General features: G+C 43.3%; 1 protein-coding gene across 4 annotated transcripts in view; it reads left to right on the plus strand.

Annotated features, from left to right (window-relative positions):
- Positions 1-17,770, plus strand: part of Akap6 (A-kinase anchoring protein 6) — a 458,326-nt gene that overhangs the window by 219,324 nt on the left and 221,232 nt on the right. For all 4 annotated transcript variants that reach the window (XM_031356459.1, XM_031356461.1, XM_031356460.1 and 1 more), the window contains exon 5: positions 3,299-3,421. In XM_031356459.1, coding sequence (XP_031212319.1) covers positions 3,299-3,421 — 123 coding nt within the window. The remainder of the gene's footprint in view (positions 1-3,298; positions 3,422-17,770) is intronic.

Below are 17,770 nucleotides of genomic sequence, written 5' to 3' on the forward strand. Positions count from 1 at the left end.
CTGAGGGGCTGAGGAGGAGCTGGGGAGCTGAGGGGCTGAGGGGCTGTGGGGCTGAGGGGTCAGTGGGCTCCCACCTCAACCTTTGTGCTGTGGAGTCGGGGAGGTGCGTTCTCCATACAGTGCAGGGCAGCGCCCAGCAGGAGGAAACCTGACTTTTCCAGTTATCCACAACACTAGAGAAATACACTCATGTACCCTAGTACTAAACATAGGAAGGAACAAATCTGGGTGCAAATAAGAGTACTCCGTATAACAGATTATTTTCCTCACTCTTTATTAGGAATTTATTCTTACAAAATCATTTGAATCCAATACATCAGAGTTTAGACATGCTTTGTATTCTGCTGGCTTTTTTAATAATGATATTTATCTTTCTGTGCCCACTCATGTCTAACAGTTTGCTTCATACATAGTAGGATCTTACTCAATATTTCAAGGAATGAATGATCAGTTTTTGTCATACTATAGAGTTTGATCCCTACTTCAAAATAGTTGTATTTTCTAGATTTACCCCATTTCTGCATGTTGTCATCCACACTGGCCTGTTTTCCTTTATTCACACCTCAAAGATGTCAGTGGGTCCTCTGAAAGCGAGCATCAGCTGTGTGTGGGTCTAAGTGTGAATGCACCTGTGCACATCCCTCTCTTGGTATTTCTGAGAGAGGACATGTCCTGTGACTCACGGGAAGTGCCCGTGGTAGTACACAGAGGTGCTAGAACACTGGACAAAGCCGGGAGCTAAATGCATCAGGGACTGAATGAAAGCCAGTAAACCTGGATTTCCATGCAACACTTTATATCTACATTCTTTTTTTTATTAGATATTTTCTTTATTTACATTGTCATTTGATATCTCCTTTCCTGGTTTCCCCTCTGAAAAAAAGAAAAAAGAAAAGAAAAGAAAACCCTGTTCCCTCCCACTCTCCTTGCTCACCAACCCACCCTCTCCCGCTTCCTGGCCCTGGCATTCCCCTACACTGGGGCATAGAACCTTCACAGGACCAAGGTCCTCTCCTGCCATTGATGACCAACTAGGCCATCCTCTGCTATATACATATGCTGTTAGAGCCATTAGTCCCACCATGTGTTGGTGGTTGAGTTCCTGGGAGCTCTGAGGGTAGAAGGTAGTTCATATTGTTGTTCATCCTAAGGGGCTGCAAGCCCTTCAGCTCCTTGGGTCTTTTCTCTAGCTCCTTCATTGGGGACCCTGTGCTCAGTCCAGTGGTACATCCACATTCTTAAGGCCACACACAGCAGAAGGTTTCCCAGGCCCCTGGGTTTGCGATTGCATTGCAGCAATCTCAGCTAACCCTGCACTCGTGGCTCTGCTAGGAAATCTGACGTGCGTGGCTTAAAACTCTTTGACTAACGTCAATGACGAGGATCCTGGGCATTCTCATATACTTTCATGGTTGGTTTTTTTTGGGGGGGGTAATTAATCATCTAGTATTGATTCTATTTAAAATAGCATACTTAATTATTTGCCCTTCAGATTCAAGTCATTTCCAAATAGTTTTGCTTCCTGACTTAATTTTATCCACACACCAATTTATATACAACAACTCAAGTCAGACTTAACAGTAAGTGGCCGATGACGTGTGTACTGAAATCATGATTTCCATCTCAGTCGTCCGTCATCTGCACTCTCCTGTAGGTGACAGATAACGCTTCTATATGTTCCTATGCTTGCTGAAGGGTCTCTTAACTCTTCCACAAAAGTACCACTATGAGGGCACTGCCTGATGAGTTGAGTTCCACAGTACTCTGCCATGCTTGCAGGAGTAGCAGATACAGCCGAGGACGTCTGTCTTCAATATGACAGGTGGGGATTTGTGAAGTATTGACAGCCCCTGGGAAATCCTGGGAAAACATGGATCCACCCAGGATGAGAGTCTCTAGTAGAAACTGTGGGCCTCTGAATCTGATCTCTCTTTTTGGAACAGGACTGTCTCTGGGCTTTATTCGTCTGCTTTTCTCTTTTCTAAACATCCTACTCTATTTCCCCTTTTCTTATAATCCACTAGGGAAAAACTGCTCACATTTCGGGTTATGAATTAAAAAAAAATTCTAGGATGTACTAAATAATAAAATTCAACTTCTGAGAAGCATGACAAAGAAAGTGAACGTCTACATATTGGTCTTATTTTTGTCTTAGGATGTCCTCAATAAGGCATTAAAATATTAATCAAAATAAATCAAAGGTAAAAAAGAGAGAGGGAGAGAGGGAGGGAGGGAGGAAGGAAGGGAGGAAGAAAGAAAAGGAAGGAAGAAAAGGAAGGAAGAAAGAAAGAAAAGGAAGGGAGGGAGGGAGGGAAGAAGGAAGGAAGGAAGGAAGGAAGGAAGGAAGGAAGGAAGGAAGGAAGGAAAGAAGGAGAGGAAAGAAGTAAGGAAGAAAAGGAAGAAAAAGGACAAGGATGGATTTCCTATACTAGGGAAACAGCGTACCTGGCTGAATGAACATGGAAGCCTGCCCTTGCTAGGCATGACCTCCAGGTGGCGCTATTGACCTACACATGGAAAGCAGATGCCAGGTTCAGTTTATAGCTGGATTTTCACTTTTTCAAAATATTTTCTGTCTCCACAGATGTGTTCTTTTAAATGGTCAATAAAATTTTATAACCACTATTTGAAAAATCGCAAGATTATTGTGATTTGTGCTTCCCGGGCAAGAATATTTCTTCCCGTCCAGACATACTCAGCCAGTCAGGTGTCGGTCTGCATTTGTTCCGTGGTGTCTCTTTTCTGCCCTTCTCTCCTCCCGATTACCCACAGGCTCAGCTACAGAAACGTGGGCTGTTGATGGGACACATCCAGGTGTCTTTAGACACGCTTAAATTTAAAACAAATGTCCTCATTCAGCTCTAATAACTCAGCTCCGAACATTGAATGGACAGGGTCATCTCTGCTCAAATGCCACCTGCCCAAGCCGGGATGTGATGTGGGTGTGGGCAAGCAGAAGTTTGTCATGCACCAGAGATGTTTTGGGGTAACTTACACAGTGCACCCCACGGTCTAATCATTCTCTAGGAAGGTGCTGCCAGGTAAAACCCAGGAGAGTTGATTTCCTGTTTGGAAGGATTTCGGGACAGGAGCAGTTGTCAACTCCAAAAAACAAAACAAAACAACAAACAAACAACAAAACAACAACAATAACGCCCCCTCCTCAAACAAACAAACAAACAAAACAAATCAGTAGGAGGAGTTGTCATAGTTTTAGGCAAAATTTGGGATTTTTAAGATTGACTTTAAAAATAATCAACTAATGCTCCCTTTGTGCCCCTTTTCTTTTCTCGCACAGGGGTTTGTGAACAAGCTGGACGAATTCATTCACTGGCTAAACGAAGCCATGGAGACCACAGAGAACTGGACTCCTCCTAAAGCGGAGACGGACAGCCTTCGGCTGTACCTGGAGACACACTTGGTAGGCAAGATCGTGTTGTGGCTTCTCTTTCTGTCAAGGGTTTTAATATCGTAATTTGTTTAGGTCCAATATCAATTTTAGTTATCAAAAGTCATTATACGCTAATGAATCTAAGCTTTAATGGGGTTAAGCCTCAAGCTGACCATTTTCAGGCATTTCAAATAGAAATATGACACCTAAGGCTTCCATATTTCAAACAGACACTTTAAAGCTTCCTCCAGAAGGAACACTATTTTAAAACACCTTAGAAAATCTTATTAGACCCATGTTCTCTAAAGTGATGATTGAAGATTTCCCTCTTCTTGGAAAAAAAAAATAAATGAATAAAAGAGAAAAATTTGATGACCATTCTGAAGCTTTCTAGAGTTCTTGTAAAATTAATGAGCCCCTCATTATCAAGAAGGTCTATTTAATCTGTTCTATACTTGGCTATTTTAATAAAATATTTAAAATGATGATCTCCATCATTTCTGCTGCTACATGGATTTTTCAGCAGGTAATTAATACAACTGTCATTACGCCGGGCCCTGGGCTTAGGGAAAACCAGGGGGTTGTCGTGGAAAACACTTGGGTGACTATGCTTTGAGTCTGTTTAGAGCAGGAATTATAGACCAGGGTACATTTGATGAACCTCAGGAGGTTTGTACTGAATGCTTCAAATGGCCGATATCAATTATGAAGGGGTGGGAACCCTGTACCGGAGTGTGATAAAGCATGACAAAAAAGTACGTTGTCATAGGAAATGAAAACTCAAGCTTTAAGGATCTCATCTTTATTCCTTTCACTGATAGCATAAAATTGACAAAGGCACCGAACAGGAATCCTTGGGTGCCCCTCTTACACGCTTAGAATTTGGAATAAGCAAGCATCACAGAGAGTCCCATGCATGGTGGTTCATGGGAAAGACTGAAGAAGGACAAAAGATGGACACGAAAGAGAGAGTTTATTTAGTGTTGTTTATTTAGTTTTGAACATGTTTTATATTACTGCAAGTTAAACAGCCCCAGAAACCAGTTGCTGCATGCAGGTAGTCCAGATGAACATGGCCTAGGTTGACGGGCCATAGAAACGCCAGTGGCCATAGTGCCTCTCTTGTACTGGGTTTGGAAAGACTGCCCTTAGCACTCAATTCCCTGTAGAACACACTTTCCAGGTTTTTTTTTTTTGGAGGGCATTTCATAATAGCAAGATAAAGATATTCAGTGCTTTATGATGTAAATTATATTAATTAGAATGTCAACGTTGCCCTGGCACTGTTCTGACAGAAATTCTAATCTGTGTTTAAACAGGACTATATGAACTTTATTTCACATCAAGTGTGCTGTCTTAATTTTCTTGATTTAATATTTTATGGAAAACACACATCCAGCTTTTGAGTTCTAGAGGGCACAAGGGCATAAGGTGCCTTAGCTGGGGGGTGCTCACTGAAAGGTGGGGTGGCTGTATGGCCTGGCAAGGCCCTTTCCTCTCTGCATAGGGTATCCCTGTGTCACCATTGCATAGTCCTGTCTCAGCTCTCTTACAGAAATCTTGCTTGACATCCCTGTGTGGGCCTCACCTTATGCTAGCCCAAAGCTAGTTTCTTTTCTGAGGGAATATTTTGTATTGTTCTATCTTATGTAGTTGCAACTAACTTTATGTATCTAATGTTAACTTAAAATGTTACTAATATAATGTCAGAAGTAAAGTTTTATATTGTCATTCAATTTAAATTGCTACCGTGTCTCTGACCTTACTCTATGTAGCCTTAACAATTGCAGAACTTTATATTGGTGGCTATAAGGAAGCTCAGGCATTCGTAACTGCCTCAAGACAGCGCTCTCATCCTAAGCATGGGCGTCAATGCCCACTTGCTGTGGATCACCAAAGAGTCCTTCCTGATCTCTCTCTCTCTCTGTTTCTGTCAAAGGATTAACTTTGGGGGGGGGGCACTTTTTTTTCTCTCTCTGACTATTCTGGCTAGAATAGAGATGTTATAGGTACAGTTTGCGTATCTCTGCTTTTCAAATGGCGAGGGAAACTGGTTTGCAGGCCAGTTCACTGAATGTTAAGACAGTCTCACATTTAACTTCTGATTCGATGAATAGCAATGTGTATAGCCACCTTAGCCTTCTGTGTGTGTTTTGCTGTGGGATGCTACAGAAACTACTGGGAGTCCCTGGCCAGTCACCACAGGACAAGACTCAGCTGCTCTCTGTTCACCCTACCCTCCGTCCCTTATTGTCATCCATATCTTATTATATTATCATTGTGCTGAACTAATATTCTTTTAGTCTCAAAAGGAGGCAAAGTCTACCTTTCTATAAAAACTATTCAAGTGAGCCTAGAGATTCATATCTTAGCTTAGTCTATACAAACCAGTATTGTTCCCTGATGTGGGAGCAAAAGGTTTTTACAGTGTCACGCAGTAGTAGAGGTTGTCAGGCACACTTGCTAAAACATTTTTTTCCCTAGATCCTAAGATTCGGCCTTTAGCCTTTAGGAGTATGAGACCCGAGAGTGACTGTCCTCTCTGATATAATACATTGGAATAGCTGGCCTCTTCCAGTATTTACTTGTAAAGAAAAACAAATACCCAAACAACAGTTGTACGTTTATATCGTGATACTTAATTCAATTATTTTCCATGATGGCAGCCAAGGGCTTTTCACCAACACTAATCAATTAAAGCTTTACAATGCCTCTCTGAGAGAGATGCAGGAATTTTATTTTAGCTGTAGGAAACAGTGTGAAATTGTCATGGTACATCAGCGATTTTCCATGATAATTAATCATCTGCTTGCAACCTGGCTTCTCCCTTAAAAATATGATTCCCATCTCTTTGGACACTGGCATTTTCAGGAAATGTCTTTTGGAGGTGGCGTATGGCAAGTATTGGCCATTCTCCTTTACTGAAACCAATTTTAGAAGTAGCACTGTACAAATGTATCATTGGGAAGACTCCCCTTTCCCTCTTTCCTTCACTGTTGTCTGTTTCCTATCCTCTTCAAAAGCAGCTCCACTGGAGTGTTCGGCCTGCACGATTGCATATCTTAGAGTATGAATGTTCATGAGCTTTGACAATCTGAAAGATATATATACTCTGCTAACATCATGATAGTGAGCGCATTCATCGTGCCAAACTTCCTCATGACAATTTGAGCTTCCTTCCTTCAGCCCTTCCCAGGCTACGCTGTATCCCTAAGCGACTGCTGATTTGGTTTGTGTACTATCCAGTTTGTTCGGTTTCTAACTTCATAAGGGTAAGACCAGCCGGCATGCTCTCCACTGGGGCCCTGGCCTGATCTCTCTCCTTCAGCAAGTTTCTTGTTAGCTATATTGACATTGCATCTACCAATGTTCTCTCTGCATTGTTGACTAGCACTCAACATGTGCATGGGCCACACCTGACGCCTTGAGTTCCTGATGAACATTTAATAATGTTTCCTCCACAGCCTTTCAAATTATGTAAATCTGAGTAGAAGCACAATAAACACAAACATTGTGAACAACCACCACATGTCAGGGGATGTAGCTCTGGGATAGACTGTGAGCTTAGGAAATAGCCATCGCAAGTGTTTAGATTGCATTCCTTTTAGGAAATGTTCAGGAATAAGGCAGCAGAGGAGGCCACCCTGGCTGGATCCATGTGCTTCTGGAACGAGAGCTCTCATCTCTAGAGTCCTTGTAATACATACCTAACTGACCAAATGAGGACCACACTATAGACATCAGCGCCGGGAAAATAAACCAGATCTTTACTCACTGATAGCCAGAGTATCTAGGGTGGACTACTACAGTCCAGCCAGAGCAGAGGGCAAGAGGAATGGCTAACCCTAGGGCAGGGCCAGTCTTAAACTTGAAAAGGAAATTTGCATAGGTGTCCCATGCTGTATAACGCAAAGATTGACCAATTTCATGTTGTCTGGGAGTTTTAAATTTGTTATAAGAACTCTCTGACTATGTAGCCCAGGATGTCAGGGAGCTCACTACATAGCTCTGGCTGGCCACCAGGTTGTAGTCTCCTGCCTTGGTATCCGGAGTACTGGAATAGCAGGCACACCATGCTTGTCTTAAGAAGCAAGATTTCTATCTATTTTTTATTTTATGAACATTAGTGTTTTGCCTGCATTTATCTGTGGAACAGGAGTTGCAGACAGTTGTAAGCTGCCATGTGGGTGCTGGGAATTGAACCCAGGTCCTCTGGAAGAGCAGCAAGTGCTCTTAACCACTGAGCCATCTCTCTAACCAGGCAGTAGTGGTGCACACCTTTAATCCCAGCACTTGGGAGGCAAAGGCAGGTGGATTTCTGAGTTTGAGGCCAGCCTGAGTTTCAGGACAGCCAGGGCTACACAGAGAAACCTTGTTCAAAAACTAAAAAAAAAAAAAAAAAAAAAAAAAAAAAAAAAAAAAAAAAAAAGCAACATTTTTAATTCAGCTTGATATGTGAGAGCTATGTAACAAAATGACAACTATGGATTCAAGATTCAGGTTTGTATGTATGAAGCACGTGTGCAGCCAGGCAGATACTGTGGTGCTAGGGCAGTGATTCTCAAAGGATTCTCAGCCTTCCCAACACTGCCCACTTTAGTGCAGTTCATGGTATTGTGACCCTAAACCATAAAAGAAGTTTCATGAACTGTAATGTAAATCTCTAATGTTTTGACCCTTCCAAAGCTTCCAAGGGTCTCGACCCACAGGTTGAGAACCCATGTGCAGAGCGCACTGATTGAAGCTGGCTTCTCTTGGGGGCTTTCCATTGAACAGAGACGACCACAGGTTATATGATAGAGTCCTGACCAGTAACATTTTATAGGATAAATGAAGGCGTTCAGAGAAAAGGTTTATTGTTTTCCTAGAGATAATTAGCTGAGGGCCTTGAAGGGCATATAGCACTCTGCTGGATCAAACGAGAGGAGAGAGCTGGGGCAGGGATAGCGCAGTGAGGGTAATAGAGGAGAAGTTTGGGAAGGAAACTGTCAGGTGTGGCCGAGCCTCTGCTTGAGCCTCGAAGGGTGCTACTGGACAGTAAGGGATGCTGACAGATGATTTCAATCCCCAAATGTCTCTCTGGGGCACTGAAGGTTTGGGCTTTGTGTCAAATAGAAGAGTGACAGGAGTCAATCACAAATCCCTCCCATGCGGGTAAGCCCAGGCTGGCATAGATTAGCCGAATGATCACAGTGGAGAAAGGGGTTGAGTGGAGTATTTGATGTTCTAGCACAGACTAGCAGATGTCATTCTTCAAAAGTGTGGATTTTGCCTGGCTGTGTGCAGATATGACAGAAACCTCATGAAGTGAATGGCAGTGAAAAAGGTCTGAGGAGAGGCCTCGCTCCTGTCCTCTTAGACACCAGCTCTCCACTCCTGCTTGCTATCATCTCAGGGTTATCCCAAGTATTTAAAAACAGCTACACACATGTGCGTTGCTTTGTGACCAGTTTAAACTAGCAGCAGGTCAAAAGCAATAACTATAATACAACTTTATCCCCTTTGCATGGCTTTACAATATTTCCATTCTGGGTAAGCCGTGATTTCCTTTACACAATCCTTTATTCTAGACCCTTAGGTTATGTGTAGTCTTCTATTTCAAACGCAGCTTCTGTGCACGTGCTTAGTTTAGTATGAGTATGTCCTTACATTCACACTTTCTGCCTGAAAAGTTATACATGTTCAAAACTCTCATCTATTACTAAACGGTCTTTGGTGGAGGTGATGCGGCGTGTGCTCAGTGCTGAACATGCCCACTCCCGTCTGCTGCGGAAGCTGGTTGGCACACTGCTTAGCTTTGGCCGTGTGGTGGTTAGCAAGGGATGCCCATTGTACTTCCAGCATTCCGGGTGGAGTTGCCACCTTCTCCATGTTTGGGAGAATCCGTAGCATTTCTTTCCTTGGGCCTGTCTGTTCATTATCTTTGCCTGTTCTTCTGCTGGGTCATTATTATCTTACTTCTGGATTTACATGAGTTTCTTAAATATTAAAAGAATGAATCCCTTGTCTGTCTTACGAATGGAAAATCTCTTGAAAGGAAATCATCAAGAGATCTCTTTCAAAAGGACTGGGACATCTCAACATTTCGTGCCTGTACTTGGGCAGACCTGGGAAGCCATGCTGACTCTCTATACCTGGCAAAACCAGGGTATGAAAATCAAGACTAAAATCTTAGATATGGAGGGTGGAGTTTAAAATCAAAGAGTTTGTAGGTGAATGCGGAGATGAAGAACCTTCAGGTAGTGGGAACAGTCTGTGAGGGGAGGTGGGGAAAGAGAACAGGAGGAGATTAAAGGGGCGAGCCAGAGATTCACACCAAGAGCTGCTTCTGAGGCTCACTCATGTTCAGTCAGAAATGTCAGACAGCATCTGTTTGTCTGCCCCGTTCTGCTCTATGGAGCTCTGCACTACACTCAGCAGAGTGTGGGTGAGATTGGGATCCAGGGAGGTATAGAAACTGCTGAGCACTTCTCAGCATGAGCTGGGCCTCCAGGCGTGTGGGAACCAGGCTACTGTGACATCATCACCTCACAGACGTAGCAGTGTGCAGTGTGGACTGGGGAAGGGTGATTCAGCCGCTGCCTTTCACTCAATGTCTAGTTAAAGAGAAACGTTAAACTACACTCAGTGGGAAAAGCAAACAGTGTGAGGCAGCATAAAATGAAAAGCAAAACCTTCCACCCTGCAGACCGAGCAGCCCAGGCAGTCCGCTCTGTGTTCTTTTGAGCCCTTTTATGTCAGACAAGTGCCTTCGAAATTCTGTGTTGGATATTCCACTCAATAACTTGCTTCCGCAAACCTGTTTCCATCTGTATACAAAAAACTCCAGTGCATTTTCACAGCTCCTTAAATATGCGATCACGTGGACATGCCCCGGCTTATTTAATTAAGTCTTGTCATGATGGGCATTCTAGCTTCCTCCTTATTTCTTCTTTCTTTTTCAAATAGTGCTCCACGAATATTCAGCCTGACCCTGGTAGAGAATCTTCTTATCCTTTCCCAGGCAGCCTGCAGCAGCAACTCAGGGACCCCATGTAATAATAATAATAATAATAATAATAATAATAATAATAATAATAATAATCAATCTCATCCTCTAGGAACAGCTTTCACTGTAGGTACTAAGAACTGAGGCAGATCCATGTTTGTGTGTGGGGTATCTGAGTCCCCATTCACAGGTGGCTGGTAAAAGCTCGCCCTTCTGACCCTCTTTGTTCACCCTAGAATTAGTGACTGCAATTTGAGTTAGCAGCCACAAGGTGGCAGAAGAGCACCAGAAGCCATTTGTTCTTGACCCCCCCCCCATCCTTATTGCGCCCTCGCTTCAATCTTCATAAACACATTTGGACTTAACTAGCAATGTATCTGGTTAGAAAAATGATCAGCAAGTGCAGATGCACACGTTTCCCATCAGCACCTAGATCTTTGTGTCTCATTTCTGATTTAATCGCGTTTATTTCTACCACAAGAAAAACCAGTGTACCGGCGCTCACAGTTTTTCCCCAAACACTTCAGACTTTCTTTTTCTTGCCCTCCTGTGTCTACCTCTGCTCCATTTTTTCCCATTGCTTGAAGTTAAGAGATCACAGAGTTTGTTTTTTACCTGCTGCCCACCTCTCCTGGCTCCTTTTCTCTGTTGAGATGACGGGCAGCTATGGCCTAAGCAAGTTGAGCTTCACAAGACCAGTAGCTGCCATGGGGCTAACAGGCTCAGTCAGCCAGACTTCAAAGCCAGAGCGTGTATTTGGCCCAGTTGCCTACCACCCGCTTCAGCCTCAGGAGCAAGGCCACAGCCTTTCTAGATCTCTGAAGTTCCATTTGCTTGTCCCTTGACTCCCATCAGTTTAAAGTGTAGCTGAGTGCTTAGCAGGCTATGGCACCATTTCTCTTCTTTGGAGAATTAGAAATAGTCAGTTCCCAGCCCAAGTCCTTTGCTGTGGGGAGTGGGAGGGTGGGGTGGGGTCTGTCAGGAACTACAGCACTCGGGCATTCTGTCATTGCTTGTGACAAGGAGGGGCAGTAGGCAGTGTGGGAGGCTCATTGTGGACATGTGACAGTCATAACCACATTCCAGTGCTCATATGGTTCATTCTGTGTGTCTAGGAGACCCGTGTGGGTTACTTTTCACTCAGGAAGAACTGTACTTCCATCTGCTTGGTTTAAGGGCTTTGAGGTCATAATTTTCAATAATTCTCACTATTTTGAATATCGTTAGTACCCAGTTTACTAACTTATAACTTGCTTTTTTCTCAGACAGTAATGGCTGCTTTTAATTAGATTCCCAGAGAAGTGGTGTGTTTATCAAGCACCGTATATTCTGAACTATGGCACACGAGCAGTGAAGAAAAGTCTGCAGACAGGTCTTGCTTTATGTGGGCCATGCACAGGACTGAGGGCACTGATTATGGACAAGGGACTCACATCTTATTACATGGAATTTTGGAATCTTGAATCAATTTATCTGGTAGAATAATAAAAACTTCAGATTTTTATATTAGCCAGGAGAAAAATGACCTGTTGTATGGCTGCTGAAGATGAGATCAGCAGTGGTAGGCAAGGGAGACTCTTCCATTTGGGGGACCTTTGCACATCTTCCTTGAATACTTAAGAGCATACGGCAGGAATGGTTCACATAGTCTTAAAGAAGTTGAAATACTGTGTGTTGACTAGTGAATTTGTGACAAGAAGGGGGAACCCGAAGGTTTCCTTTTATTTGTAGGGTGTGATTTATCACCTTTGGCAAGATAAAGCAATTAAAAAAACACAACAGAAATAAAAATGATAATTCAGTTATTAGAAGGGTTAAAAATTCTGCAGCTTTAATATTACTACTTAAAAATATGAACACTGTATGACTAGACAGGATGTTAATGACTTGACATTACAAAATTTATTAAATTTATTTTTAAAGTGGTTTGGTTCCCCCTTTCAAATGCACAAAGCTTGTGGGAGTTAGAATAGATCTGCCCCAGGCTGCCAAAACAAAATTTTAATGGAACTGGAGTCCTTCAGGGATTGTCCTAAATCCACATAATATTCTTAAGTCCTGGTGTTTGCACTGGGACCTGTGTATTAGCAGATGTACGTGTGAATAATATACGTATATCCATCCATCACCCTGGTGACTCCACATCCTTAAGGGCTGCCGCACATCAATTATTCCACCTCAGGGGGCGGAGAGATATTTGGGCTAGCAGTGACCTCCTTTTCAATCAGGGCCTCCAAAGAGTATGTTCTGGAAGTCAAATAGTCCCTTCAGACAGAACCTCTGTTTAAGAATGTGTTTGGCCTGATGTCTCCATGCTGATGAGTCAATGTGATTACCTGTGTCAGGTGTGGAGGCAGCATCCAGAGAAACAGAGTCACCATCAGCATCCAGGATCTCACCCATCTATCTACATCTTGCATAAGTTATTAGCCAGTCTATCAGGGAAGAGCGTCAACCTCATTGAGCTGCATCTACTTACACACACACACACACACACACACACACACACACACACACACACACACACACACACATATACACGCACACACACACACACACCTCTTTGAAATAAATCATAAATTGCTTGAGGAGCTAGATTGACTTTCAAAGGCTTAGAGCCATTTTTATGAACTGAGATCTTGGGAGCAAAGTCTCTTTAGGAGGAACGAAGGTCTTTGCCTTTTTTTGTCTGTTTGTTTTAAAGGAAAACAAAGACTTTTTTTAAACATGTGGTTTTAATTTTAAAAAAATCTTGAAAATTATTTCTTAAATGCACAAAGTTCTCTTCTTAAGCTTCTGATATTACAGCTGAAGGTGCATTACAGATTATTGTGATGGAGGAGCCAATGACAAAAGTAGCCACTTCATTCTGTTGGGAAAATGTACAGTGGCTGACCATTTATTTAATTGTGTGTTAAGTACCATATGATGAGAGGGTAAAGTTAAATTGATGATTCAGGTTACCCTAGCCAGGGTACAGTTTACATGGCAATTATGCTGGGTCATCTAAGTGTAATTGGCAAATAATTTTGTAAGCGAAGGAACATGACAGCTCATTTACATGGTGTTCACTGAGTAAAATTTGGGGACATTTATCAACCACTCTCGAGTGCAGAGTGATCTTGCTGATATCCCCCGGTGTTGCAGGCTGTTGGAAGCTGGTGTGTGGCATGAGTCTCGAGGCATGCACTCCCTTCTTTAGTGTGTTAGTTGTGTACTGGGCACCCTCGTTCCAAAGGGAGTGAAACCACAGCTCTGTTCTCAAGGAGCTCAAGGGTGGGGAACAGACCTGTTGATAGTTTTGAACGGAGGTTGGTAAGTGGAAGCTTGAAGCTTGCTGTGGATATAAGCTTCTAGAGTGGAAGATCAAGGAAGCCTTGCTAGAGAGCACACTGAATTGAATTTTAAAAGGTGATGCGGCTTTGAGGAAATGGCACTTGGCGGGCAGAGGCAAAGCAAGAACATAATCCTAGAGGAACAAGTAGACAGGGGGGTGGAGAAGTCTCAGAGTCGAGCTGATAGGACCTGCTGCCGGATAAGGGCTGAGCCTCATATGCAGCCCTAGCCAGCCATTCCAGGACTTAAGAGGAGGCGGGCCTCTATCTGAGCTGTTTTGAAAATATTGTTTTGTGGAGTAATGATTACTGTGCTATTATGAAGTACTAGGTTCTGTTCCATGTGTATCAAGGGATTTCTATATTACCACCTAGGAAATAGGCACTAAAATTCCTTTTAAAAACGAGGAAACTAATAGACAGGGGTTGCCCAGAATTAAACAGAGAGTGATAGGGGAGCTGGGCTTTGAACATAACTGCCCAGTTCTGAAGCCCCTGCCTATCATTAGCACTAGCCCACATGATGCTTTCGGCTTCCTTAGCACACTTCCGCCGGGATTCTAGACTAACCATACTCACTAGGCTCCAAGAGCGGTGAGTGTGGCCATTCTGCTCATGATAGTGCTTGTCGCATACGAACACACAACCAATGTGTAGTGTGGAGGGAGGTCATGGCCACAGACTGTGTAGTCAACCTAAGAAGAGAGACAATGAGGCTTGGCGCTAGGGCAGTGGGCTCGGTGACTGACCCGGCATGTGGATCTTGTTGGCATATTCTCGTATCACTTCTGATTTCCAACCAAGATGCTGGAGAGACGATTTGGCAGAAGATTCTGAAGAACAGGGAAGTTTACAGTGCTCGTCACAGAGCTCTTGAATTCCTGGGAAGAGCTATGTGGGCTCAGGATAAAAGCTAAAAGAGACTTCCTGAGAGATGGCTAAAATTAGAAGGGACAGTCTGGGGACAGAACTGCCCTGGGGTAGATGAGTAGTTGGATAGCCTTTGAGACTCTTCTCTCTTTGAAAATTCTCTAGTTTAAAGTAAATAAAACTTCTAATTCCCTTCCAAAACTGCCTAGATGAGAAAAAAAGATAAAAATCAAAGTATTCAAGGACTGGAAAATATTGAGTACAAATGCCTTGACTATAGATAAAGGCCCGGAAGCCCAGAGGGTTACATAGCTCATCCAAGGGCACACCCTCGAGGAAAAAGAAGACAGGCTCATTGGCTTCTCTTCCTTAGGTCTCAGTAACATTTTTGGTTTTGGTGTCCATGTGGGCGAGCCACTGGTAGACAGTGAGACAAAAGCAACAGAGACATAGTGTTTGTTTCTAGGGAAGAGGGTATTAACAATAAAGGGTTCCTGTCACATGGCAACCCAGGCTGTTCATCAACCTGAGAATGTGAATTTAAACATTTATGAATAGTTAGGGAGATGGCTCAATGGGTAAGACCATTTTATTTGCAAGCAGGAGGAGCTGAGTTCAAATATTTAGTACCTCCATAACAAGCCAGTCATGGCTATACATGACTGTAGACCCAACACGGGGTGGGGGGACAGATTCCAAAAGCTCACTGATTAGGCAGCCTAGCCCAAAGGGTGAGCTTCCTTTCAAGAGAGAAACCCTCTCTCATGGCAAGTAAGAGCAATAGAGTAGGAGTTATGCTGCTCAGGCCTGAGTAGAGCCTGTGCATGGAATGACATGTGCCTATACCACACCTATACCACATGTACACAGCACACACCCACACACATACACACACATGTGCATGCAGATGTACACGCACACACACATGCAGTATGCACAATGCACACATGTTTGCACGCACATGTACATATACACAATATGCACACATGCACATGCACACACTCACGCACACACACTCTACAGGGATTTTTTTCTAAGCAGTATTCATGGCTCGACTGTGCTAATGGTTTGCACTCATTGTCTCTAATTCTCACAACCATAAGGTAGTGTTTTCACCTTGTTTGCAAAAGTCCCTAAAGCACTACCTTTTTCCTGAGATCAGACAGCACTACCGTCTGGCTCCACTGTCCTCAAGTGATGTTGATGCTCTGTACGTTTTCTTGAAGTCGTCTTTGTCTTTGCAATGAGATTATTTACACATTAACATCTGTAATTTTATCGAGATAATTTTGTCTTTATTTTTTTGTTTGTATTCTCTCTATATTTGCATGCATTGCCTAGTCATTAAGATTGCAATATAATATCTTACCAGCTTTTAAGAGGTACTTAAACCATTACTGAAAGAGCTCCTGTGCTTCACTTACATGGTATTTGGAAAGGTGCATTCTTTACTGTGAGCACCGGCATCTGACTTGAGTGGATGCATTGTGGAGCAGTGAGCAGGAGCTCCTGGGCTCCTCATGATGGATTATGACTTCCTTGCTGGCCCGGGCCCTCTGACAGAGCAAATACCTCTTGTTTGGCCCAGTGCAGAGTGGCTCCTTAGCAGAGACGGTCTGAGGCAGACAGTAATGACCTCAAGCCTTGGCTTCTCTCACTAAACACTTATTTCCACCCCCACAGTTTACACCCCCCCACCGTGAAAAGTCTTGTTCTTATTTTCTGAGGGAATGAAAATCTTTGTGTGAAGAAGTGTCACCAAATGTCTTACTCATCAGCATGTGCACCATTTCTTTAAGTGACAGTGGGAGTAAGGGTTCATCAGTTCAACATGCCTTTCACATTTGGAGACTCCTGACTAATAACCTCTGGTATTTAGCATCAGAACAGCCAAAGAACTAGAATCTGGCACATGCTGCTCTCACGCACAGAGAAAAGCTTAACAAGACAGAAGATTCGCTCCAATTTTCTTTCTTCTAGTCATTTAGAAGAAAAAGCATACCTTTTTTCTAATTAAAGAGTATGAACACACAGAAACATCTGGCCCGTATCACCACAGCAATCTCCTAACACGGCCAGCTTGTCTCCAGCACGTCCTTTAAAAACCAAGTCTATATGCAGCAGGCAGCAAGCTCCTCCTAACGCGTAGGTCTGCACCAGCCGCTCACGTCACTGGCATGTCACCCAGAATCTGGCATGGTTCTTGGGGTCAAGCCCTGGGTAGTCACAGTTGCTGTGCTCCTGCCTGCCTGTAGTCTGCCCCACATCCTGGAGCACCCAGAGCTCCTTGCTTCTGAGTCTCTGAAGGGCCTCTCTAGACCTGCATACAAGTCAGTTCATTCCTCGGGAGCTTTCTGCAAGCCCTGCTGAGACTGGATCTCGTTGGCATCCACAGCTGTTATCCAGTTCTGGCCTTTTTATACTTGGCTGGTGTACTATGTTTTAATTTAAACAAACTCAGCTCCCATTGGGCAAGGCCATTATTGCTCCATTTTGCTTGAGGCAAGAGGCTCTACCATTTGGTATCACACATAAAATCCCAATTACACACGTATTCTATGCTAGGTCATACAAATACATTTGTACTTATCTCTGTGACCCTATGGGCTAGACTCTAAGTTGCCCGAAGACTACGGTTATGTATTGCTTCTTTTTACATATGTAAATAGAGGAACTTCTCAATGAATGTATTCTATACACTTATAAAAATAAACCTAGAAGATATACTAGCAGATAGGTATATATAACATACACTTAGAAAAAAGTAAAATTCACTCAGGAAAGAATCTGGGGCTCTCTTTGGTTCTCATGATGCATCCATCCTCAGACTCACAGTGCTCCGGGGACCAGATAGATGCAGACAGTGCCTACAGAGTAGCTGGGCAACTGTCCTCACCAGGAGATGCTAGAAGGATGGGACCATGGTGGACATTTGAGCCTTTAAATGTGGTCATTCCCATGTATCCCGGCCTAGGAGATCCCTCAGAAGCGATCATCCCCACGTCCATTTCCTGTATTCATTCTACATTCATGATCTACTTTGTCAGGTCTTATGGCTAGGTCTAGTCATGGGTACCTGAGTTTCTGAATTTACAACACATACAGATCTATAAAAGCAGTTCATGCCAGATCTTGTAATAACCCCATTGCCCATTGGTTAACTTACAACAATTGGGATTTTTTCTG

The sequence above is a fragment of the Mastomys coucha genome, unplaced genomic scaffold (genome assembly GCF_008632895.1).
Source record: "Mastomys coucha isolate ucsf_1 unplaced genomic scaffold, UCSF_Mcou_1 pScaffold6, whole genome shotgun sequence".
NCBI lineage: Eukaryota > Metazoa > Chordata > Mammalia > Rodentia > Muridae > Mastomys > Mastomys coucha.